This window comes from Ctenopharyngodon idella, chromosome 6 (assembly GCF_019924925.1).
Source record: "Ctenopharyngodon idella isolate HZGC_01 chromosome 6, HZGC01, whole genome shotgun sequence".
In the NCBI taxonomy this organism is placed as follows: Eukaryota; Metazoa; Chordata; class Actinopteri; order Cypriniformes; family Xenocyprididae; genus Ctenopharyngodon; species Ctenopharyngodon idella.
Window position 1 is genome coordinate 12,289,534 of NC_067225.1, and position 27,061 is coordinate 12,316,594.

Genomic DNA, 27,061 nt, shown 5'->3' on the forward strand with positions numbered 1-27,061 from the left:
AGACGTTTGCAGACTGTTATAAAAAGAAGAGGGGATGCCACACAGTGGTAAACATGGCCTTGTCCCAACTTTTTTGAGATGTGTTGATGCCATGAAATTTAAAATCAACTTATTTTTCCATTGAAATGATACATTTTCTCAGTTTAAACATTTGATATGTCATCTATGTTGTATTCTGAATAAAATATTGAAATTTGAAACTTCCACATCATTGCATTCCTTTTTTATTCACAATTTGTACAGTGTCCCAACTTTTTTGGAATCGGGTTTGTATTAACACAACTGTATATATTTAATGAGTGCTGTTTGTGTACATGCAAAATGTACAAACTTACCTATTAAGGTATACATGAATGCATGGGTAAAAATCAAGGTACTTGGTGTACTTGTCATAATGGACTCTGATAGCAATTGAGACAAAGACACTGCATGTCACTTTTGAAGTCAACCAGACCAACAGTATTGTAGTTATAGCCAATTAGATTTTTTTGTTCAATTATAGTCAATTATATTATACAGTCCCACCCCTTTTTGTGTGTATGTGTGTGTTTCCTCAGAGTGCCCACATACACAAGCATGTCAAATTTGGTGAATATATCTCATTTCGTTTTGGAGTTATAGACATTTATATTTATAAAGCACATAAAAAATGACTCACATCCGACTTTGCATATTTTTGCCACATACAAATTCTGACATTTGGCCATTAGCATTTAGTCAACCCGCTATGTTTTAAATTTTCCTACGGTGGTTTCTTCTTGATCAGAGTAGCAGTTTTGAAGATATTTGCGAATGTCTTTTAAATGCTAAATCAAAACATTGTACAAACTATAAGGCAAAACATGCATGCTTGGTATCGTTGGACTCGGCAAGGATTCAGGAATATACAGAGATTCACACTCCTGTGAAAATATGTCAACCACATCCAATGTTATAAGCATGTAAATATTTATTTTTACCACTAGGTGTCACCGACCTGAAACTGCTCAGGCTCTTTCTGGGCATGGTGCCAATGACCCATATCACGTTTCATAACAATACACTAATGCTTTCATAAAATACAGCACTTTAGTACAAAATTCAAAATGGGCGATGCACAAAATGGCCAGTACGGGAAAGTTATTTGTCATTCGACTTGGCATCAGTAGCGTGTTTACCCACCACGCAAAGCACGCAATTGAGTGGGGCCCCCGCAATTTCTCCCTAGGGGGATCCCCCCAGTAGTGTAGTCTATGTGATATGCAGGTATATGCCTTATACCCACTAGGAAAGGTCAAGGATTTCCGTATATATACACTTAAAAAAGCGCGAGGATACGGATTTGGCGCTCTTTGATGTGTAGTGACAGATTGCTGTAGTTCAAGAGAAGCAGCAGCCTGACATGCACGTGAAATGATCCTCTCCTCCACTTCAATATCAGTTACAGCGCGAAATAAACATGAATGAACACCTAAATGTATGTTAAAAGATACAGAACGACTTACTGAAATCCATATCATGTCTCGTGTAATCACTTACTTAGTGTTCAACCGCGGAAAGACGGTAATAAAAAAGCTAGTAAACAAACAAACATAACGTCACATTTACCTCAGAACAAACATATTCAGTGACCATAAACTCATTAGTCAGCTAGAAAAATTAACTCTAGAGAGGAGCATTTAGCTAAATATATGCACCATATTACATATGAATTATAATTTTTAATGTTCTTCAATAGCCTATGCATGTTTGAATAATCCATAAAGTTTTAATGTTTATATTTAAAAAAACGAATTGGAGTAGAAATAATTTTAAAGTTAGTAGGCCTATTATAACTTTATTATTATAATGTATTATAATGTAATGTAGTACCAACTGATTCCCATGTATATTATGCAGCATTAGTTGAGAGATTTCTTTTCTTGAGAAAATTTGCTATGTACTGTAGCCTACCTGATATACAGTATATCCAAAATAACTGATATTGACTCGAATTGCAAGCTTGTAAATCGAAATGCATAACTATGATGACAGACTGGCAGGAAATGGTGCAAAACGGAGTCCAAGGGTGATATTGTGACCAGATTGTGACATACTGATAAGCCTCATCTTTCCATTATTGTTAATAATAGTTGCAACTTGCACTCTTAAATGTGCATTGAAAATTGCCAGCTGATAAAACCTATGATCCAGGGACCATATTCATATAATATCTAAGGCTAAATGTAGATCTTAACTGGTTCAGTTAGATGGTGATTGACACTAAACAGTAGAAAATCAGTCCAGTCTCTTCAGCTGTAAATGTCATTGGCTGTTAAAGTCTTGTGTTGACATGTTGATAACACACACATGCTCTCAATTACACGTAGCTTAGATCAGATGCATACTATGCATTAGTGAGTGGGGTGGTGGTTATGGGGAGTATAAGGGGAAAAAAGGAAAAATCACAGTATACTCATTACAGTGAGTAAAACACCACCCCCCCACACCCCAATTAACCTAGACACGCCCCTGCTCGGCATGTCACCCCAAATCTAACGAGACCACTTTAATTTTACAAACCCGATTCCAAAAAAGTTGGGACACTGTACAAATTGGGAATAAAAAAGGAATGCAATGATGTGGAAGTTTCAAATTTCAACATTTTATTCAGAATACAACATAGATGACATATCAAATGTTTAAACTGAGAAAATGTATAATTTTAAGGGAAAAATAAGTTGATTTTAAATTTCATGGCATCAACACATCTCAAAAAAGTTGGGACAAGGCCACGTTTACCACTGTGTGGCATCCCCTCTTCTTTTTATAACAGTCTGCAAACGTCTGGGGACTGAGGAGACAAGTTGCTCAAGTTTAGGAATAGGAATGTTGTCCCATTCTTGTCTAATACAGGCTTCTAGTTGTTCAACTGTCTTAGGTCTTCTTTGTCGCATCTTCCTCTTTATGATGCGCCAAATGTTTTCTATGGGTGAAAGATCTGGACTGCAGGCTGGCCATTTCAGTACCCGGATCCTTCTACGCAGCGATGATGTTGTAATTGATGCAGTATTTGGTCTGGCATTGTCATGTTGGAAAATGCAAGGTCTTCCCTGAAAGAGACGACGTCTGGATGGGAGCATATGTTGTTCTAGAACTTGGATATACCTTTCAGCATTGATGGTGCCTTTCCAGATGTGTAAGCTGCCCATGCCACACGCACTCATGCAACCCCATACCATCAGAGATGCAGGCTTCTGAACTGAGCGCTGATAACAACTTGGGTTGTCCTTGTCCACTTTAGTCCGGATGACATGGCGTCCCAGTTTTCCAAAAAGAACTTCAAATTTTGATTCATCTGACCACAGAACAGTTTTCCACTTTGCCATAGTCCATTTTAAATGAGCGTTGGCCCAGAGAAAACGCCTGCGCTTCTGGATCATGTTTAGATATGGCTTCTTTTTTGACCTATAGAGTTTTAGCCGGCAACGGCGAATGGCACGGTGGATTGTGTTCACCGACAATGTTTTCTGGAAGTATTCCTGAGCCCATGTTGTGATTTCCATTACAGTAGCATTCCTGTATGTGATGCAGTGCCGTCTAAGGGCCCGAAGATCACGGGCCTCCAGTATGGTTTTCCGGCCTTGACCCTTACGCACAGAGATTTTTCCAGATTCTCTGAATCTTTGGATGATATTATGCACTGTAGATGATGATAACTTCAAACTCTTTGCAATTTTTCTCTGAGAAACTCCTTTCTGATATTGCTCCACTATTTTTCGCTGCAGCATTGGGGGACTTGGTGATCCTCTGCCCATCTTGACTTCTAAGAGACACTGCCACTCTGAGAGGCTCTTTTTTATACCCAATCATGTTGCCAATTGACCTAATAAGTTGCAAATTGGTCCTCCAGCTGTTCCTTATATGTACATTTAACTTTTTCGGCCTCTTATTGCTACCTGTCCCAACTTTTTTGGAATGTGTAGCTCTCATGAAATCCAAAATGAGCCAATATTTGGCATGACATTTCAAAATGTCTCACTTTTAACATTTGATATGTTATCTATATTCTATTGTGAATAAAATATAAGTTTATGAGATTTGTAAATTATTGCATTTCTTTTTTATTCACAATTTGTACGGTGTCCCAACTTTTTTGGAATCGGGTTTGTATTTTAATTATGACACATCGTCCCTTTTGTGTGCATCACATTTCAGTGATTTGTAACAAGCTGTTGGAGTTTCCTTTCATCCATGATCTTTCCAAAGAAAGGAAGACCATGATGGTTGTCTCTCATCATGTTGCTGTATTTGGGAATAGCATCATTCTTTCTTACAGAGCTGATGCTGAAACAAAACACTTGAATGCAACAAACTCATGATTACAACTTCAGAAGTGGGAAATTTCCAACTGCAGACAAAGTCTCATTAGCTGTATATTAATCCCATCTGCTATATGTGTTTGAATACGTGTCACCGTCACAGCACCGAATAAACACACATGAAAACATTGTTAATGAGCAGATTATATAATAACCTAAATTACTGTCAGGACAGCCAGTCGGGATTGTGGATTAGAGCTGCTTAATCTTTAAAGTTCAGCTATAACCGTATGTTTAGGATCAGGTTAGAGAAGAGACTTAAAGAGCGTGACCTGAGATCAGAAACATGAAATCAACACAACCTCAGTTGAAGTCTGAGTTTGCTGACAAGAAGCATTTTATGCTATTTAATCATTTAAACGTATAGTTGAACAGGCAAAGCATCAAAATTAAACAATACAGATTTTTAGATTTAGATTAAATTTGCTTACAATTAATTTGATTGGTTATTTGATGAAACACTTATTATAGAAAATGAAAACAGTATTAAAACGAACGATGCAGCGTACAGGGACCGTTCTCATAATGTTCTCTCAAAGTTATGAACAAACTTTCTTAGTAACATTAATAGAATGTGTTCAAAGTAATTTGGTCTTTAATAATGTTTTAAAAACATTAGCACAGAAACATTATTTATACATCATTCATGGAATGTTTTTCTTCAAAGTTTTAGTTCGTCTAAGTTGTTTAGAGAACATTCAAAAGTGACATTCCCATAATCTTTGCAAAAGGATCAAATGGAATGTTCTCTTAACGCTTGTAAAACTTTCAGAGAACATTCAGAAAACTTAATGGGAACGTTAGCAAAATGTTCTTTGAATATATTTTTGTTAGCCGAGATGTTTATATTATAAAAATTACATGAGAACTGAGGATAGAGAAAGTCTTGAGTATTAATCAACTAATGACCACAAAAAAAAAACAAGAACATATATTTCAGCAAATCCTGTGTTCATGTCTGTGTCTGTCAGACTCACAGGAGAGACAAACTGTAGATGTTCTAAATAAACTGACTGTTTTCACATGTGTGTCCTCAGCTGGAAGAGCCTGAAGTGCTTAAAATACTTCATGTGTCAATGTCCTGATCCCTCTATCTGTTTCTGTGGGAGGCGTTTGAGGATCGAAGATTAGTCGAGCGCTATAAAAGCGGCTGGCAGAGACACTGGACACGAGCTGAAGCGACACATTGTAGAAGAGAAGCAAAGAGAACCAACAGAAACTCCAGCACACGGTAAGAGATTCACCTCACCTGAGACACATTTACAGCACAATGCACTGCGAGACAGTCAGGTAAAGTACTACAATATTTTTACTCAGACAGGCTGTAATAAATACACAACATGATTTACTGAGAGGAGGAGTTCTGGGCTGAGGAGCACAAGGAGAAAACCACAAAACATAAAAACAAAATAGAGAAAGAAAGACATTTTTACAGACTGATAAAGAACAGACAGACTTAGTGATGGAGAGGAAATAATTAAAAAGCAAAAGCAGAATGTGAGTCAAAATGACATACCTGGACATTAAGTTGAACATTAAACTACAGGTGAGGTGTAGCGATTATACTATGGATGCTTACTTTTATTACCATGGATGACTCTGCCACGGAATATAAATTCAGAATTGCAAGAGAAAAGTCAGAATTGTGAGATAAAAAGTCACCATTACTGTACATTTTTTTATTCCATTATTCCTCAAACTTACTTTTTCTTTAGGTGAAGCTGAAATGTACAGCAGACATTCTACAGCAAAAGCCAATTTAGGCAAAAACAGACTAAAAACAGAAGCTCTGACACATTTCTCCCTGGATTCCAGAAGTAGGCTAGGATAAATGTGATGGAATTACAGCACTGGGCATCTCCTCTACGAGATTAGCAAGATTATGTAAAGAGCTTATCATTCACACTGTCTGTATATCTCACAAGGCAAACAGATGCTGGTAAATAAACCTACTCATTGTGTAACCAGAAGATTAGGATTAACAAAATCCAAAAATTAGAAGATTAACAGCTAACCTGTTGAGGACATCAGTAAAGGGGACAATATAGTCACTTTTTAAAGGAACATGTTTATATTTCAGTAAGTGAAAGAAATGGATGCCCCAGCACCTGTTGAGAAGAGAGGGCCACCAAAGTTCAAACAGAGGACCACTCGCACCTTCAAGAGCAAGGCTCCTAAACCTGGCCAGAAAGGCTTTGGAGATGACATCCCTGGAATGGAGGGTCTCGGCACAGGTAAAGCGTGTCATTTCAGTTGCCATTGTTTTGAATGACATGCAGCGATGAACCTGAACACCTTCTCTCTCTCTGGTTTTTCAACAGACATCACTGTGGTTTGCCCATGGGAAGCTTTTGGCGACATGGAGCTCAGTGATCTGGCAAAATATGGAATTTTGTAGCGCATCCACCCAACCTTCCTCTTGCTCTCTTCTGGAGACCTTTGATCAGATGATCATGTAATGTTATAGAATTGTCCACTCACAGCGAGATTGAACCAGCAGCAGATGCTCTCAGCCCAACGCACAAAGAGGATGGGACATGATTAATACATTTATTTGGGTGGGGGGGACGAATGGCACTGGAGCTTTTAGCAGGAGGGATCGATCTCAGAGCTGCAATATCATTCAGGCCGTCTCTCCTAATTGTTGTGGTAAAATAAAGAACTATGTACAAATTGACTTTATTTATTTTTTTAACTGTAATGATTGTGTTAGTGTCAGAATCAACTCATGATGGTTAATTAAAACCATAAATTTGGCAGTAGAACATAAATAAAAATGTATTTTCCCATAAATTTGTCATTAACCTTTTCTCTTTCAGAAAATCATGGTAACACTTTAGTTTAGGGTCAAATTCTCACTCTTAACTAGTTGCTATTAGCGTGTTACTATACTGGCTGTTTATAAAGTAGTTATAAAGCACATATTAATGTCTTATTCTGCATGACCATATTCTACATCCCTTAGCCCTACCCAATATCTAAACTGAACTACCTTACTTACTATTAATAGGCTAAACAGTAATGAGTTTATTGAGACAAGTCGCATTAAATTAGTTAATAGTGAGAATTGGACCCTAAACTGAAGTGTGACCAACATCTTTAAACTGGGTCCATTATAAAAGATTTCATTTTTACTTCACACACTCTAACTCAAAATCAGATATGAAGCTCAGTGTGTAAAATCTTGGTTTTATATCTATTGGTAACAAAATACAAACTTAGAAATATCAAGATATTAATTCAAATAAACACCTTTTAAAAGGGCTTTATATAAAACTAAGTTAATAGCATTAAAGGATTAGTCCACTTTCAAATAAAATTTTCCTGATAATTTACACACCCCCACGTCATCCAAGATGTCAATGTCCTTCTTTCTTCAGTCGAAAAGAAATTAAGGTTTTTGATGAAAACATTCCAGGATTATTCTCCTTATAGTGGACTTCAATGGACTCCACTGTTGAAGGTCAAAATTACAGTTTCAGTGTAGCTTCAAAGGGCTTTAAACGATACCAGACGAGGAATAAGATACAACTGTATATGCTTTATAAACACAAATGATCGCCTTGCAAGTGGTTCGTCATTCCGCCTCCCGTATTCTTCAAAAAGCTTACGCTGAATGTCCTATGCCTTCCCTATTCTACTTACAGAAAAAATGGAACTGGTGCCGCATTCGTTCCGTAAGTTGAATAGGGAAGGCGTAGGACATATAGCGCAAGCTTTTTGAAGAATACGGAAGGCGGAAGGGCGCAAGCCGCAAGGCGATCATTTGTGTTTATAAAGCATTTAGAGTTGTATTTTTTTTAGAAAATGACCGATTGTTTTGCTAGATAAGACCCTTATTCCTCGTCTGGTATCATTTAGAGCCCTTTGAAGCCGCACTGAAACTGTAATTTTTACCTTCAACAGTAGAGTCCATTGAAGTCCACTATATGGAGAATAATCCTGGAATGTTTTCATCAAAAACCATAATTTCTTTTCGACTGAAGAAAGGAGGACATGGACATCTTGGATGACATGGGGGTGAGTAAATTATCAGGAAAATTTTATTTGAAAGTGGACTAATCCTTTAAGAATGGTTGTTGTTAATAATAGCTTGGCTTCGAAGCTCCTACTATATGAAAAATTTCTAAAATTGTAGCCCTGTACATGACTGTAAGGTGCACCGTTTTATTATTTTTTTCACTAATTGTCAAAAAGTATTGGTAAACCAGTATTACTGCAAAACTTAAGTTGTACTTTCAGTTGTGTAAATGTTTGTAACGGAAGACGCGATCTCCCAATTTTGCGCATGCGCGGAAACAGGCTGCCTGCTGCAGCGCGAGCTCATAGAAACCGGCGCGATTCTCTGAGGTGAGGCAATTTTACTTCACGACATATTTCAATGAAAAATTCGTTAAAATAACATGAGCGTTATTACTTACCTGATGGTTACCTGATGGTAAGTCGAAATACAACGAGTTTTTTTCTTCGAATATTCAGGTTTTCAAATGTCCTTTCTACAAGGAGACTGACTAAAACACAACACTTCTCTCTCTCTCTCACACACACACACACACACAACACAAGAGACACACATTTCGACTGCTAAAGTATGTTAAAATTATAGATACTAAAGGTTAATCCATTAGCTTGTATAATGTAAAAACGCTAAAGATGAACCATGAGCATTATGCCATTCTTTACAACCCTTAGGAAAATTAACCATAGTTTTACTACATGTGTGATATATATATAAAAATCGGTAGTATAGGTAAATTATGGTAATCACAAATTAGCTATAATTTTGCTACACTAAACGTAGTTTAACCATGGTATCTGTAGTAACTGTAGTTATACAAATGGTAATCAATCAGCAAAAAAAAAAAAAAAAAAAAAATGTTACTACACTTAATATAATAAAACCATGCTTAAGTTTCGTAAGGGAATCTCACATTTCACTGAGTGCTTTTACATCAAGATAAGCACCTTATAAGGAGGACCATACTAACTTAGAAGTAACCTTTCACAATATTCACCTAATATTATAATATTTGATAACCTCTCCTGATGCCATCTACAATTTCTACAATACACAATCAACTGAAATCAAAGACCCATCGAGTGATGTTTAAAAAAACAGTTTATATGGACATTCAGATACAAATTACATCACAAATGGAATCAGAATATGTAGAGAGAAATAGTTCAACTCAAAAACACGGTTACACTGTAAACCAAAGGAGAGTATGCGGAACAGGTATCATATTCATAAGGTGCGAGAATGAAGAATAAAAGAGACGCCATCTTTAATCCTTTACTGCACGAATGGAGGGGATTTCAAACTTCTCACTCCATCATCAGAAGACAAACGTCATGCAAAAATTCCGTCTCCTCATATCAAAGAGCTCCGAGCCGCTGCTACAAGAGAAACGTACAAGGGACAGAGAGAGAGAAACAAGCCGGATCTTTTCCAATAGCATCTTTAAAAGCCAGAAGATCAGAATTTAGGTACTGAGATATTTTAATCTCTTATAATACTGTGTAAAGTGTATGCATAGACTGCAAGTACCATTTAAACATAAAAAAAAAAAAAAAAGCTGTCTGGTTTAGTGTTCAGACTGTGGTCAGTTTTTCATCAGGCCAGTTCTCTTAGTGTCAATGAAACACAACCCCTCATCCACACGAAAACGCTGAAGTGAAATTAATTCCGAAGCTTTAAAATGGCAAAAAGTTTTCAGTCTTGGACCAGATTACAATTACATGCACCTAGAATCTACTGAAACGCGTGTCCTGCAAAAAAATAAAAAATAAAAAAAATAAAATGAAATGCATGTTTTCACAGATAAAGAAACCGTTGCTGTCTTAGATTGCAATAAGAGGATGCTGCAATTCCATTTCCAGCCATTTTGAAATAATTAACGAGCCACTTCAAACGATATCAAAAACCTATTGATAAAAAAAAACCAAACAATAGAATTACAAATACGTTTACACACAAATCAAAAATGTGCTTGACTCTTCTTTGGAACCAAAATTCAAGAAAGCAAAATACCAATATACTAAAGGGAAAGAGGACACACTCTGCAAGACAAAAAAAAAAAAAAAAAAAAAAAAAAAAAAATACTATGTAGTTTTCCTTTAAAAACCGACAAACATTTTTTAATCCGCTTCTCAGAAAGTTGGGCTGAAAGTTGCATATTTTACAAAACTACGCTAATAAAAGAGCTTGTCGATATTCCACAAGAAGGGCTTTTCAATCCCAAAATCTGAAGGAAAAAAAAAAGTTGTAAATATTTTCTTAGCATAATTTAAATACTTGCTATAGTCATTATGCCGGTGTTTGGCGTCCTTTTGTGTATTAATGTGGATTCAGATGATGTCCTGCCCTTCATCAAAGCCAACACACACACAACCATGAGAAACTAATGACGATAATAATAATAATTAATAATAATAATAATAATAATAATGTTTGGTAAAATTTTGTGTCTATTCTAGTTTACTTGCATATAATGACTATTTAATTTTAAAGGTACGCCTCTTGAAAATGGTCTGAACGGAGGTACTGTTTAAAGAACACAAAGCTTTCAGCAAGACGGATTATTATGACACATCGTCCCGTTCGTGTGCATCACACTTCAGTGATTTGTAACAGCTGTTGGAGTTGCCTTTCATCCATGATCTTTCCAAAGAAAGGAAGACCATGATGGTAGTCTCTCATCATGTTGCTGTATTTGGGATAATAGCATCGTCCTCCCGTACAGAGCTGATGGGATCCACGTATTTCAAGATGATCCTTAAAACGGAGACAAGAGCGGTCCAGATGAATGTCTATATTTCTTAAAGAATATTGATCATTATTGTAGTGTGAAACAGTGAAGGGTGACATAAACTTGTTCACTGCGGTCCTGACACTCTGTGCACATGTAGTTCAATGGCCACTAGAGGCAGTCTAGAGCCGTTACTGCATGCATATGTGCAGAGAGACGAGCCAAAGGAAGAAATGATTTGCGCTTCTCAGTCAAAGCAGTTTCAGTCAGAGATCTGTTACAATTTAGTGTTCAATGTTGTCAGGTTTCCTTAAAAAAAAAAAAAAATCCACCTTCTTTGATGTACTGATTTAGAGTTGCATTCCTTATTCAAAGTTTGTAACAGATGCGAAAGTTTCGCTTTTTTTTTTTTTTTTTGTCCAAAAGTGTGATTTGATTTTTCCCTCCAAGGTCAGCAGCTGTTGGTGAAGTATCAGAGAGACCGAAAATCTGGAAGTGTATTAAAGGTGTTAATATGGCGAAAACCGGCTGTATCCTCCTCTGTAGAGAGTGGCCTGTGAAAAAGATATTTCGGTTAGAAACCTGCAGGCAAAAACCAGAGTGTGACAGACATGCAGAGGCGTGGCTTACCATCGCTCCGACTCCATACGCCGCTGCCGCCGCCGGAGCTGCCGCTAATGCAGCCGCGTACGGATCTGCCGCGTACACGCGACCGTAGCTGGACAAACAAAGGGATAAACCACGATTACAACTCGTAATCAGGGCCATAACCACCATAGACATCGAGGTAAATGTGATTAATGAAAAGGATAATAAAAAGTTTTAAAAGTTATACCAGTTTAAACTATTAAACGAACAACAGTGATAAATTGTTTTTGTCAGATTCTGCCATTTTATACTAAAAATACTGGTTGAATCATTTACGTGATTCATAACTGTAGGTGATGAGATGAAAACATTTTGCATTTTCAAATTATTACTTCAAGAAAAATACTTACTGTTCTTCTTTCTTTTTCTTTATTCCCTAAAATCCATTTAAATCCTTTAATTATTTAATTCCTTTAACCCTAATGTTGTGTTCTGGTGATTTTGACCTGGAGGACTTTCTTTTTCCCGAAAATGCTAATGTTATCGTATTGGACTAAAACTTACCAGCTTTGCTCACACAGGGTGCACCAACTTAAAAATTATCAATTTTGTGCTTTGTTGACATTAAGACCAGTCAATTGCCACCACCTACTGGTGATTTAGTTTCATGTCTAAAAGTGTCATTTTTTTCCCCCCAACATTTCTTTTGTATTTTCAAAAAATGTCTCATAATATTAAGTAATAGAGTTCAGTGTAATTTTTCAGTGTAAATGATTTAATTTGATTGGTAACAGCCCTATATTGTCTTATTCTAATTGAATTTATTGATCAAATTTAAGAATTTGCTGTAAAATGAATGATGAAGCATGCATTTAATAAGATTGGGGGGGGAAATGTCATTTATAAAAGGTAAAACAAATTTCCCTCAGTGTAAATATACCAGATATGAAGATTTAAATATGTCAAAGCTTATAGAACACTAATGAGAATATTGCTTCAGAATAAATGATATTTACACCACAAAAAAAATCCTATTTTTTCTGGACAAGCAACTTTTTTACTTGGACCAAGTGAATGGCCAATTTTATTTGTCCAAAGGACAAGTACATGTCGAGCCTTGTCATTATATATTGCGCTCACAATACATCCACCAACTCTGGGCTGAATCGCTAACCTGTCACTGTAGGCGGCCGCCGCTGCCGCCGCCGCTGCCGTTGGACTCGCTACGGCCGCCGGCTGGGTGTAGCGATACGCAGTATAGCCGCTCTACAAAGAGAGAAAAACACATTTGTTCAAAATTAAGGCCAGTAAAATGAGGCAGGTGAAGTGGTGAGTTAGCAGGGAAAAAAGGACATGAAAACGTTTAAGAAAAGCAAACCTAAAATCCATTAACAAGCAATCTGCCACTGATGTTCAGTCAAACAAACCGCATTCGGAGAACCGTACATAATTCTGTTACGCACTGTGAATCTTCCTCAGTGGCAAACAATGCACAATCATGGTAAAATAGAAGTAATTTCTCTAATGATTAAGAATCAATTGTTTGTTTGTCAAAGAGGGAGACACAAGCAGAAATGGGGATCGTGAGTGCATTAGCGTCAGTGTCATCTTCACCCCCAAACGCAACCAGGGGTGATCAAATCGATTACTGGTGCCATATTCAGACAGACAGACAGATAGTGAGATTAGGAGAACATCCACACGACCACACAGACAGCATGCACCCCAAACTCAATAAAATAACAAGCCATTTCCGCCATTCTCTCCTCAGCATTCTACCCTACGGCCAATCAGGAAACTCTCCCACGATCCCTCGCACTCCTGCAAGAGCGCAGCCGCGGAGGGAGGCAAGACAGAAAGGTGAGAGAGAGACAGAAAGTCAGAGAGAGAAAGAGAGAGATGGGCTGAGGTGAAGGGAAGAGAAGCAGGTGTCTTGAAAATGAAAAGGTAAAACTGAGTAGAGTGAATCATTGCTGAAAAGTCAAGGAACTAGAGGAAAGAACAGACAGAGAAAGAAAGAGAAAGAGACAGATCTACGAGGGAATTAAATGTGATTGCATGCCAACACAGATCGAGTTAACATGCCATAGAGAGAGACAGGGACTCTGGGAAGGGGACAGAATCAGATCCAGTCTGACAAAACCCAAAACATCCAGAGTCCTTAGAACTATCGTCTCAAATGTCTGTGATGCACAACAAAAGACCTGCAGAAAGTCATTCGGTTGAAAAACAGCGCCAGACAATTATTTACATTCTCAGAAGTGTAAATAATCTACCGCTGAGGGCTGGGCGGCACGGCGGTGGAGATCGCGCTATACTGTTTCTTCCGCAAATGCTGTTTTTGAAGGAATTCGAAAATTGCAAACAGGTCAATTAGAGGAAAGACTCATTTGGGGGTGTTTATTAAGGTGTGTTCACACTTGTAGTTCGGTTCGCTTGGTTCGTTTGGTCCGGACCAAAAAAAAAGAAAAAGAAAAACATGTAGTCCTGGTCCGCCTAAGGTTCACATTGGCATTTTAACATCGAACCTTAAGATACCGAACCTAATGGCATAGGGATATGTTCACAACCTGATTGGTTGGCTTTTATTACGTATATTTCATGACAGAACTTACCAAACATCCAAAACAATGCTGTGTGCTTGGCTAAATGCACTTGTTTTATGTGCGTAGCCTACATATGATGGTATTTTAACCAGCTTTTGAAGAGCTTATAAAATGTGTAAAGGAGTCAAACAGCGGCAGAAATTCCTCCGTTACACACAAACAAAATTCTGCTGCGAGGAGATGCGGTTCTGATGCCTGTACCGAACTGTAATGGGTAACATCGCGACTATGATATGAAAAAACAGGTATGCTTGAGCATTCGGTCCGATTTAGGGTCGCATCTTGCGACATCATGTCCCGTTTTTGGTTCGTTTACATGTGTTTGGTCCGTGTTACGTTCATGTTTTATTCGATCCACACCAGAGTTCGTTTGGAAGCAGAGAGAGACTCATCTTTTCAGCGGTCTCGGTCCATTTGTTTGGTTCGGATGGCAGCGTTCACACTTATTCAGATAAACCACACTAACAGAGCAATCGCACCATGGCTCGTTTTAATCCAATCAAACATGCCAAACCTGTTTGCAAAGGTTTTTCAAAAGTTGCTCATCCAATCAAAATCTGTTTTATGTTAATGTTAGTAATAATATTAGTTTGACAGTTTTGAGTCCGAATAATCTGACCTGGGATAATCAAATGAGATGACCACATAATCATTGAATTTCCTGGAATCACGATATTAATCTAAAATAACTCGTACTGTGATATCGGTTTGCGGTCGTACCGCCCAGCCCTACTACCGCTGTTTTGTTTTGTATTTTCCCTAGTAGGAGTTGCTGCTGTGACGTTTGATGATGCCGCCAAATTTTTCATGCGCTCTGAATCATTTAGAGAGGAAATGTGCAGAATTCAAGCAGAATTTCTTTCTCCCCCTTCCAGCCCTCACTCCTGTCAGATTACTGTGAGTTAGTAGGGAAACAGAGACAGCAATCTCACACGATCAATATCAAACAAATGTATTAATCAGAAGGAGAGATGCACACTATCCGTCTGTGAGCCTACCTGAGGCATTCTGCTACTAACCAGAGTGTCCTGAAACACTATTCTACAGAGAAAACAGAAAAAGCTATCGTCAACCTGGACACGCACACATACACACACGTCCAAACACTGAGACATACACACACTCTGGCACACACAGAGCCGTCCGAATCTGCACAACTGAGATGACAAACAAATCGAGTGATTTGTCTGCTTTCATTCAACTAAGTCAATTGTAACAAGCTAACGAAAGGAACACATTCATGTCTTTGTTGTGATTTAAAAGTCTTATTCAGAATGAAACGGCTCTGCGTGGCTACAGTTTTCACACGGTAAAGCACTCGGAAAGAGAGAAGGAAAGAGAGAGGAAGTGAAAACCAAGAGACAGGAAGTGTCATACTTACATACAGTTCTGTAGCTCCATAAAACCCATCCTGGTACACCACACTGAGAGACAGAAAAACAAAATGACAGCAAAAAGAAAGAAAGGAAGAAAAAAGATGGAAGAGGAAAAAAATAAAATGGACAGGGCGCCACCATGTGGTGATCAAAGTAAAAACAAAACAAAAGAAGATGGCAGGACAGATGTAGACCACGGAAAAGAGAAAGTGAAAACATTAATTCACACACATGCAGTGCACTTGGTCATAAAACATGAAAATGCCACTTTGATCCCATTCAGAATCATTTAAACAGTTTCTTACGAGATGCATTACATAACAGATTTACACCCACATTGCCCATTAATCAGGTCATATGTTGGGAGAAAATGGCATTTTTGGTGTCATTTGAGTGACTCTGATTGCATATTTATATCAGCTTGTCTCATTATGTGAGCAGAAGCAGCATGCAGCATGCAAAAAAACTAGAGAAAATTAAATCTGCTGCATCTGTGCACGAGTGTGTATGTATGAATGTATGTATGCGAGCACAGGCGTGTTACCCGGGATAGGCCTGTATGGTGGGCTGAGGAACAGCGGCGCGCACGGCTCCATAGACCGGCCGGCCGCGACCCCGCAGATGATGAGCTCCTCTGAAGGTTGCTGCGGCAGAAGCGGCAGCTGCGGAGGCGGCAGTAGGATACGGAAACCCTGGAACTACAGGGAGTGACATGATCATTCACAAATCACACTCATAGTGGCTTCAGGTGATTTACACTGTACATTTGCTGTTGCTCAATTCTAAGGCAAAGAACGGACCTGCGTTCTCACGGAGAACAAAGAACGAACTAACTCGGAAGGACATGAGGACACAGAATGCATCTTTGTGGAAAATGAGATGTGATTTTGTTGCTTAGTTCACCCAAAAATGAAAATTTTGTCATTAATTACTCACTCTAATGTCGCTCCAAACCCGTAAAACTTTCGTTCATCTTCAGAACACAAATTAAGATCTTTTTAATGAAATCTGAGAGCTTTCTGTTCCTCCATTGACAGCTATGCAACTTCCACTTTCAAGCCCCAGAAAGGTAGTAAAGACATCATTAAAGTAATCCATGTGACACCAGTGGTTTAACCTTGATTTTATGAAGTGCCTTGTTTGCGCAAAAAAACAATTTACCACTTTATTTATAAAATATTAATCTCTGACATGCATTCATGATGCACACAATGTCTGCTCTCTAGTCAACAGAGCACGCATGCGTCGTGAACAAGCGTTGGAGATTAACATTTTGTAAATAAAGTGGTAAATTATGTTTTTTGTGCAAACAAAGCACTTGCATCACTTCATAAAATTGAGGTTAACCCACTAGAGTCACATGGATTACTGCAATGATGCCTTTACTACCTTTCTGGGGCTTGAAATTGGTAGTTGCGTAGACTGTCAATGGAGGAACAGAAAGCTCTCAGATTTCATTAAAAAGCCTCGTTTCCACCGCAGGAACTTCCCCCAGGAACTAGGGACTTTGGGGTGGTACCCTGTGGTACAAATTATACCTCTTGTTTTTTATTATAATTGTGCCAAACAAAACAACAATTGTTTACGTTCTCAAGCCGCCACGTATTTGCGATCTTGAGCAGGAATCTCGAGTAAGAAAAATCTTACAGGCTTCCATACGCCGTCTGCCCGTGATGACGGGTATTTTTCAATGGTTCGATCCTTGTAAGTATGCATCCTCGATATCAAGAACACATCCGCGTACCTTCATGCATCCACTGTACTTGCAGTTTTGATTATTGAACCTGAACTTTGGCAGTTGATGATGACAATACCAGAACACAAAGATGCAAGATCGTGTAAGAACGCATATTGAGAAATGGCTGTCATCTCAGATCGTTCACCAACATGGAGCAATGCTACACCTCAACAGGAAAGTGAATAATTCATTTGTACGGCGCCTCACCTGCATAGAGCTCCGGTCCGTACATCGCGCCCATCATGGGACTCAATTTCCACCCAGCTGAACCCAAACAGAGAGAAAAGCCTCAGATTACCTGCCTGGCTTCATCGCTAACAACTGAAGAAAAACACAAAAACCCTTGTGAGGTGGTTTTACCGTAGGGCAGCGTGCTGAGACCTTCTCCGTTAGCATACGGGCTAACCAACTTCTTATTGGTCATCACTCGAGCTGTAGCGTTATTGACCTGTTCATCAGAGACAGAATGAAAATCTGATCAGACACAAAGAAGAAAAAGCATTGGTGCATTCAAACTAGAGCTGTTTTTATCCAAACACCTGCAGTAAACATCATTCTGCAAACAGTTAGAGGACTAAATATGTGAAGATCACTGAGAATTACATTATTTACATGTGGTGAAGTTCACAGATCACCCAAATCTCAAAATAAAGACATTTGATAATCAATTCTTTGAACTATATTTACAGCTACAGCAGAAATTGTGGACTCATTGATATTCCCTTATATTGCTTCATGCATCATAAAACTCCCACTGATTTTCAAACATTCAACACAAAAACCCAGAAATCAATGCATAAAAGCAAATGAAAAACAGGGCATTCCATTGCTAAAATGGAGGAGAGAGATAAATAGAGAGAAACAAAGAGATCACACATGACGAAATCAATACACTGTGCACAGCTCTTAGCAAAATCACATTCAGCCAATTACAGTTCATTAACCAGAAATGAGCATATCAGCCAATCAGCAAGCATCAGATGCAGCCTATGGACCAATCCAAATACTCTGCAGCCTAATCCCGCCCCCTCGTGAAAAAAAACACATCATACCGAGAGAGAAGGGGGGGGGATGTTCAGAAACAGAGGGATGCAGGAAAGAAAAGAAAAAAAGAGCCAGTCGACATTCAATGAAACCACAAAAACGGGAGAAGAAAAGAGGGAGACAGACAGACAGAGAGAGAGAGAGAACAATCCACCCAATCAGAAACGTCAAACTCAAAAAGCCATCCAGTTTGTCATGAACAAGTACATCAAAGTGCGTCAAATGAAAGGAAGCCTGTGATTGGTTGTTGTCAGACCTTGTGAGGAGTGACGGAGTTTATGGGTGAGAGAGAAAGAGAGAGAGATGCATATGCTACATGTCACAATAAATGAAATCATGAAGACGGAAAACACCGGCAGGCATCAACACGGTTCTTTCACACGCTGAAGACCAATATGCAAACACCGTCACACACACACACACACACACACACACTCACACACAAACATACAGTCCAAAACCAAAGACCAAAACAAGCTTGAGTCGCTCATCCTCACATGAATATAAGGGCAGAAATATCGTCTGAGGAACAATTTCGATGTGTGTGTATTTAGGGGCGTTTTTGGCTCATAGGCTGTGCAATAATCAGCAGATATCTGGGCCTGAACTGGTGGAAGCATGATGGAGTGATTCAAACAATCACAAATGAAATGAAAGATGCGTGTTAGGGCCGGGCGCTGTGACCATATGAAATGTGTCAATCGGTAGACATTAAACCAAACAAATCCGACAGAAAACTGTACGAGAGTGGCACGTTATAATGCGGCATTTATGGTTTCCACTGTATAGCCTCCTGCTAATGAACAGGTTTGTTCCAGTAATTTCTAAGAGGACGATTCTAGAGAAGTGTGTGTGTTGAGGAGGCTTTTTATTAAAGGATTTCTGACTCTGATGGGGAAGAACGTGACTGACCTGCACCAAGCCCAGACCTGAATCCCTCTGAGATGAACTGGACTAGTAGACCCTGTCACTCAACGTCTGAGTCTGACTTCACTGATCTTGAGCATTTAATTCACTCCTGCTGCTGCTGCAAGAACAGCTTCACTCTTCTGGGAAGATCTTCCACTAGATCTTGAACACGGATGCAGGATTTGATCCCATTCAGAGCATCAGTGAGATCAGACGTGGGTGTTTGGATCTCAGGTGGTGATCCAGTGGATCCTGAAAGTGTTCAGAGATTGGGTTGCACCTGCTGTTTTGTAAGTTCTTACTTAAATTGAAATATAAAGTCCACACTAGAGGGTTAGTAACTACTAGCTAGTTTTTAACTAAAGCCCCGTTTCCACCGCAGGAACTTTCCCCAGGAGCTTGGGATTTTGGGGTGGTACTTGGTGTGTTTCGACCACAGGAACCAGGGTCTAAATAAAGTTCTGGGTAAAAATTCCCTCCTCAGAACATCCCTGCTCACGAGGTAGTACTTAATCAAAGTTCCGGAACTTTTGGGGGTGGGACTTGGGTGCTGAACATGCCGATCGGTTGAATTCACGCAGCATTTTATTTCAACCACCATTTTTAAAAGTCTGTTTTCAAGAGTTGTTTGCTATTCAAATCAATATTGGAGTTTAAAAATACGACGATGGACCGACGATGAGGTTCAGGCTTTATTAAGCTTATATGTGGAGTACGAAATCCAGCTGGAACTGGAAAGTCAAGTGCAGTCCTACATCACCGGACTCATCTTCATGGTACTTTAGACTGCTAGAGAAAAACAGACAGCAAAAAGGGGGAGGAAAAAGTTCCTGGGACAAATTGTTCTGGGTAATTTCAGTGGAAACTAGGCTTAATTCTGTACTTAATTTGGTTGCACCGTTAGTTCTTAAGTCAGAGCATAGATAGTAGGTCATTAGCTCTTCATAAAGTAATGCACAGTCACAAAATACACCATTATATTCAATGATCCAATTGCAGCCTTCAAATTCATGAGCAGAAGTTCTGTTGAAACTTCAGTTTATCCTGCTAAAGTTACAAAAATAAGTTTACACTGAAATATGATACTTAATCATGAAATAACATTGTATTTTTAGAAGACATTCAGCAACTGTTTAAAATTAAGGAACAATCAATAAATACTGATACAAAAATACAAATGACATCCTCACGTAAAGAGATAAATACTATATAGCAAATCTCAACTCCGTGATTGCTTGTATTGATGCAAAATGTAAACTATATTATCGGTCAGCTCTAATCTTCTAAATGCCACATATTAAGATATAAACATTATCATCATGATTTATTTATTTACTGAAAATTTTATTCAAAAAGGTAAAGGGATAGTTCACCCAAAAAAGATGATATTTTGAAGAATGTCATTAACAAAACAGTTGAAGGGCCCATGGAAAAAAAAATAATAATGGGGCCCATCAACTGCTTGGTTACCAACATTCTTCAAAATAGTTTCTTTTGCGTTCATTTGCGTTCGGTAAATGATGACAGAATTTGGGTGAACTGTCCCTTTAAGTTTAATGGTGCACTGCAAAAATATTTAGTAGTGCGTAAGATGTAACTTAGTGCCCCTTGACTTACACACAGCTGGTGCAACCGGCCTCAGGTCTGGTTATGGTCATGTGACGCCGATTCTGCGTCATTCATCTGTTAAATGATCTAATATGTTGCTTTGCAACAAGTTCCAAAAAAAAACAAAAAAAAAAACCCACATGGTTTTTAAAATATACACCATTATAAACGTAACCGGTTTGCGTGATGTGAGACTCTGGTCATAACGCCCACCCCTAACGAGAGCTCATTAGAACCACAGGATAGATAATTGGATGGATGGATGATGTGGAGGAGAGAAATGGAGGGGTTTAGTGTGACAGTCTCATCAGCCATGTCAGTGCATGGGAAAGTGTTAATGATCATGAGAGCGATGGAGAAAAGAGGAGCAATGGCGAGCACTGGGGAGGGAATATCATTTCTGTCAGTACTCTGTGGTCCTTAGCGACTATAATAGACATGATTTCATAAAGCTCTTTTCCCCCATGCCTCTGATGAACAGTATATCAGAACAGACCTCAGGGAGGAGATGCGATTACGCTAGCCGCGAACAGACGCCACTAGCAGGATGCGTTCGGCCAAACTTCGTAATGAGGACGAGGGCTGCCGTCGTCTCCGCATTAACGCATCTCTGATCCCTCCGAAAATAACAAGCTAATCAGTGCAAAAGAGCGAAAGACCACAGTTTGTAAAGCTGGGGAGGGCTGGAGTTTAGATCTCAGGGGGGTTTGAGTTGGTGGGATTGATCAGGGATGAAGCCGTACATACACAAACTTACCATGAGCCAGGAAACGGCGTGACGACACGCGAGCAGTTACCGTGGAGACTGACAACAATAACAACAACACAGAAATCGTCAAGGGAACAGAAAGGAAAAAGGAGAAAAATGAACAAAAAAAAAAAAAAAAAAGAAAAGAGAAGAGCAAACCAAAGAGAAACAAACAAACAAAATGCAAAGAATGAGTGAACAACCAGAAAAGAGGAAAGGAAAACAAAAAGCAAAGTCCAGTGAAGAACTCAAACTCTTCACTGGACGTGGGGAAATTCTGAGGCAGACATTCACACGGACTTAAAAACAACAACAACAACAACAACAACAACAACAAGACAAATCTTCAGGTGATCAAATCTGTCTGTAGGAGTGCTAAAGAGCCTGCAGCCGCATTCAGTCTGTGTCATAGAGGAGGAGGAGAAAGGGACGAATGATTAGAGGAACTCAACAAGCACACACACACACACACACACTCGTAGAATTCATGGGTGTGAAAATGCAGCACAGAGCGAGTCTGCGACTGAGTCAAAGCTGGAGCTACGGGCCAAAATAGAAGCAAGTTGACATGGACGTACGTCTAAGAGAGCAGTTAGTGAGACTAACATGCCGGACTAATGACATCACCCAGGGGAGGGGCCTAGACAGTGACATCAGAGGCATTAAAAATAGACACAGGGACAGGAAGTGATGCAACAGACAGGAAACACAGTGAGTGCAGAGCTGGACAGACAGACTGGCCAGAGAGAGAAAGAGAGAGAGAGAGAGAGAGAGATGAGTGAAGAGGTTGATGATTGTGCATCGCTCTCTCCACAGATCTGCTCTCCAGAAAACACAGACAAACATTAGGGTGTCATTACATACAACAAAATATCATGACAAATCAAGTTTTGAATTTTAAAATACTCAAAGTGAAAACAATGGCATTCAAAAAGCAAACAAATGAATCTGATTCCGTTATATAATGCTGCTGCCTAGATTTAACCCGTTTCCTGCTTTCCAATGAATCTGATGGTCTGAAACTATCAGACTCATGCAAACCCAAATGAAGCTCTTGCCGCTGCGCTCCCATGCACAAACAGCCACTGACACCAGGGGGAGCTACAGAGCAACTGTGCAGGCATCATGCATCTACACCAGGGGTGCCAAACACAATCAAATATGCTACGCTTATTAATACAGAGCATTGGTTATATGGGTAGAATATTCCCCTTTTTTGCTCATTAAGCAAAACACATGAACGCTTACGTGTGTTGCGCAAGTAGAACCTGTTTAATTGCATGCGGCTTTTGTGCACATTTGAAACCGAATCTGTGGACGACAAATGAAAAATGTTACGAGCAAAGAATTTCACAATATCCTCTACTGAATGATTCTTACATGCAATACACTGATATGATTTCAATGCTGCTCTGGACTGACTGAGCAGCAGTTCATTTTCAGCTGACTTGTCAGTTTTGTTGTTCGATTTATATTTACTACCTTATTACGAATTTCACATGCAAGGCCTCTGGAGAATAAAATTGGTATTTATGCATTTTATTATTTTTTAATGCATGGTTAAAAAAAAAAAAAAAAAAAAAAAAAAAAAAAAAAAAAAAAAAAAAACAAGAAAACTATAAGATTTTACAAGACAAAAGTTATAAAATACATTCAGATATTTTTTAAATATAGTAGTCAACATTTGAAGTGGATCAAAAAAAGTTCAAAGTTGTCCTAAGAAGAAGGCGATGAAAGGTTTTAATCCATTTCAAATGTTGACTACTGTACATCATTTAAACATATCTCCGAGTACAAATGTTGTCTGTTTACACTAAAAAGGGATTTGAATGGTATTAATAAATCTCGTTTCACCACAGTACTGGTTATTAAGTAAGTGATAATGTACAGTCAGCCGGTCAGTCACAAAATAAACCTGAAGTAGTGTTAATTTTGTCAGCTATTTTTTAATTTAGTCTTAGTCTGTGTCAAATATACTTTTTATTTTTTATAATATTGAGTCAACCTTGTCCTGTTTTTGTGTAGTCAAGTTTTAGGCGACTACATTTCCAAGCATTTTATGCTGCGCAATGGTTAAATTGATAATCCTGATTATTTTGCTCAAAATTATAAATCACAATGATTGTTGTCATTTGAGAAATGTATTTTTACATTTCATCAGAATTATTGCACTTTCACCTATAAGCAAAAATCAAGAGAATGTCAACTCATATGCATGGTTTATTTATCTAGTTTCCCATTTTTTTTTAAATAGACTGTTTATCATATAGGCCTAACTGGTAAAACAAGAAACTTCTCTCAAAATTTAAAACAGAAAAATTCCTAGAAATCCAATAATTCCTAATTACTTTAATGTTTTTCTATTAAAACAACTGCAGAAAAGACTTTCTATTGTCACACACAGAGGTTGCGTAAGTGCATTTATTCAACCAGAATTGCAAACAACAGTCATGTTTAGATTTATTACAGTTCATCAATGAGAAGGTTTGATCGCAGATTTAGTCGCAGCAAACAGTGGGGGATTTAAATTCTTGCAACTGTAGGCATGAAAGCTCGTAGCGGCCCGTTAAAAAGCCTGTAATTTTTGTCTCCTCTTTTTTTCAGACAAAAACAAAGTGATTATGTATTTATTGTAACTACATTTTAGTCTTGTCTTTTTTTGTCAACGATATTACATGTTGATAAAGTCACAGTTATCGTTTAATGACGTTGGTGTCGTCTCTTCGTCTCATCTTAGTCATGGAGAGAAAAAAAATGAATATTCTTCGTCATAGATTTCGTTAACGAAATTAACACTACCTTGAAATAGCTTTTACGATAATGCCCAGCTGACTGTACATTATCCTCTTAATAAACAGCTACTTACCATGTAAAAATAAGATGGATGTGAAATATTGCATTATTTTATGATCATACTTGTAGAGACGTCAGAGAGACAGAACGAACGCAGCTTTATTAACGGGTTTCCCAGATGAGCGGTCAGTTATACAGCACTGGACGACGGTCACTGAAAAAAAGAAAACATTCGACCCACATGACGCAACATTTTGTGCAAATTGGAGTTTGACACCCCTGATCTACACACTAACATTACCATTAGTCCTAAAACAAACTTCCCAATTAATTTAGAAATAAAAATGACTTAACCTGAAGTGACAAAAAAGAAAGAATAAAAAAAACAAACCGAATGATTTTCCCCCGGTCTATGAGAGACAAACACAGGCAGCCGTCTCAGAGATCATGCAGGAGGGTGGAAACCCCTGGAGGAGTTCAAGAACTATTAAAACACCCAGAAACCAGCACTGCAACACGCTGGGCCTCACGAGGGGAAACACACGTGGCTCCATGCAGCACTCGACCACTCACACACACACACACAGCAAGCAACAAGCTTCTTCTCATCTCCCAGATTCACAGAACAAATCTACAAATGCACTAAAAAACAAGTACACAAGCATCTGAAAGGTGAGCCGTTTTCTCACAGTATGCACACGAATGCCATAAAAAAGGTACAACACCAAATTTGTGAAAAGCATTCAGAATCATCAGACAGTCCTCATGTGTCGTAAGAATCCAAGCAAATGTTTTATGAACAAAAAAGCCATTCAAACCAGGAGAAACAGAGACAGCATCAAACGCACGCATGTGATTGGCTAACTGTGAGCATGCTCAGTACAAAACATGATGAACTCAAAAAAAACAAATAGAAAATAACCACATGCTGTTAATAACCAACACTCAGCCAGACAACAACCAATCCAAAAACAGCAGAGTAATCTATAGTGGACTGCAGTAGAGATGCAACCATGCATTGCTAAGCTCACACACACACACACACACACACACACACACACACACATTTCCCATAATGCCACACACACACACACAGCTGAGCATCTTGAGCAGTTCCAGGACACATTAGGTCAGTTAAGATGTGAAATGGGAACATCGGAAGGAGAAAGACAGACTCACCTCGATCTTTCGTCCCTCCACGATGGTCCCGTGGAGACGTTCTCGCGCTTTCTCTGCATCTGCACTGGTCTCAAACGTCACAAAACCAAAACCCTGGACCACGACAGAGAGGAACAGACATGATCCGTCTGACCTCGAAAACACACTCAGCTTAAAAGGAACAATTCACCCAAAAGTGCTCTAAACCCGTATGATTTTCAATAGAGCACAAAAGGAGATGTTTAGCAGGAAGTTCATGCTGCTCTTTTACATAACAGACAGTGACAAGATCCCAAAACAAAATCATAGTAGAATAATCATTTAAATTTTCATTTAAATCGGTTTCTCACACAAAAGCATCATATGACTTCAGAACACTCAGAATATACACACGTACTGCTATGATGCATTTTTGTTGTTCTTGGAGCTTCACAAAATATTTTTATGCAAATTTTGGGATAAAAATGGAAATGCCAAGATGTGCATAAATTCTAAAAATGCGCTCAATTGAGGCAGATCATTTTTTATCCTATAAGACGACGTGCATAAACCACGACGGAAACACATTAACTGAATAAATCCTTTGATGCACAACAAAAAACAGTGACTGGATAACTGGACTAACCAGCGGACCAATCGCAACACAGCATCTCAGATGTTGATTTAGTGGTTCTGAAATGCCTGAGTCGAAGTCTTCATTAGAATGATTTGGTTTAATTCCCTCCAGAAGCGTCTCACACGATCGTGTTCCCAAACACCAGCATCCGAACGCAAGAGAACATGACAGCGTTTATTGTGTTTCGTCTGATGCTCTGAGACCAACTTATTTATCATGGAGGAAAAAAAGCGCCTGGTTGAAACAACTTCCATTTTTATTACTGATATTTTGCACCAATTTCCCAGGAAGTGATGATTTTGTTCTTTTGAACACATGAAATGGAAACGCTGCTTTATTCGCAAACGCTTTATGCGATATTCCAATTTCGCGCTTGAGTAAATTCGCAACTTTAGATGGGAACATAGCTACAAGTCCCTGGTCACGGTCAACACAAATCGCATTATATAATATAGTCGTTTTTGGAGGTTGGTGGTACAAGTCACCATCTGACTTCATTGTATTGGACGCTCTCCTAAACATCATACAGAATCGTGAAGAGTAAATTATGAATTTATTTCATTTGGTGAAGTATTCCTTTAGTGTAATAACATATAACTATATTCTACATTATATTTAAATGCATTTGATTAAAAACAGTTTCTTACCTTTGAGCCCCGCTCATTGAAAATTATCTCCACATCAAGAATCTTTCCAAATTGCTAAAAAAACCAAACACACACACACACACACACACACACACACACACAGAGAGAGAGAGAGAGAGAGAGAGAGAGAATGCTCAACAT

General features: G+C 38.6%; 2 protein-coding genes across 6 annotated transcripts in view; one reads left to right on the plus strand and one right to left on the minus strand.

The window, feature by feature from the left end:
* Positions 1-7,017, plus strand: part of LOC127513855 (retinal cone rhodopsin-sensitive cGMP 3',5'-cyclic phosphodiesterase subunit gamma) — a 35,098-nt gene extending 28,081 nt beyond the window's left edge. The window contains exons 1-3 of one of the 2 annotated variants that reach the window (XM_051895952.1): positions 5,433-5,571; positions 6,421-6,574; positions 6,662-7,017. In XM_051895952.1, coding sequence (XP_051751912.1) covers positions 6,433-6,574; positions 6,662-6,738 — 219 coding nt within the window. In that variant the 5' untranslated portion in view covers positions 5,433-5,571; positions 6,421-6,432 and the 3' untranslated portion in view covers positions 6,739-7,017. Of the gene's footprint in view, positions 1-5,432; positions 5,572-6,420; positions 6,575-6,661 lie in introns of those variants that run through there. The other variant, XM_051895953.1, reaches the window with a different exon arrangement.
* Positions 7,018-9,441: 2,424 nt separating this feature from the next.
* rbfox2 (RNA binding fox-1 homolog 2) overlaps positions 9,442-27,061 on the minus strand; it is a 35,591-nt gene continuing 17,971 nt past the window's right edge. The window contains exons 4-12 of one of the 4 annotated variants that reach the window (XM_051895920.1): positions 26,921-26,974; positions 25,679-25,771; positions 17,758-17,845; positions 17,605-17,661; positions 16,204-16,357; positions 15,282-15,324; positions 12,852-12,943; positions 11,720-11,807; positions 9,442-11,643 (exon numbers count right to left, since the gene is read on the minus strand). In XM_051895920.1, coding sequence (XP_051751880.1) covers positions 11,599-11,643; positions 11,720-11,807; positions 12,852-12,943; positions 15,282-15,324; positions 16,204-16,357; positions 17,605-17,661; positions 17,758-17,845; positions 25,679-25,771; positions 26,921-26,974 — 714 coding nt within the window. In that variant the 3' untranslated portion in view covers positions 9,442-11,598. Of the gene's footprint in view, positions 11,644-11,719; positions 11,808-12,851; positions 12,944-15,281; positions 15,325-15,664; positions 15,708-16,203; positions 16,358-17,604; positions 17,662-17,757; positions 17,846-25,678; positions 25,772-26,920; positions 26,975-27,061 lie in introns of those variants that run through there. The other 3 variants (XM_051895919.1, XR_007930510.1, XR_007930511.1) reach the window with 3 other exon arrangements.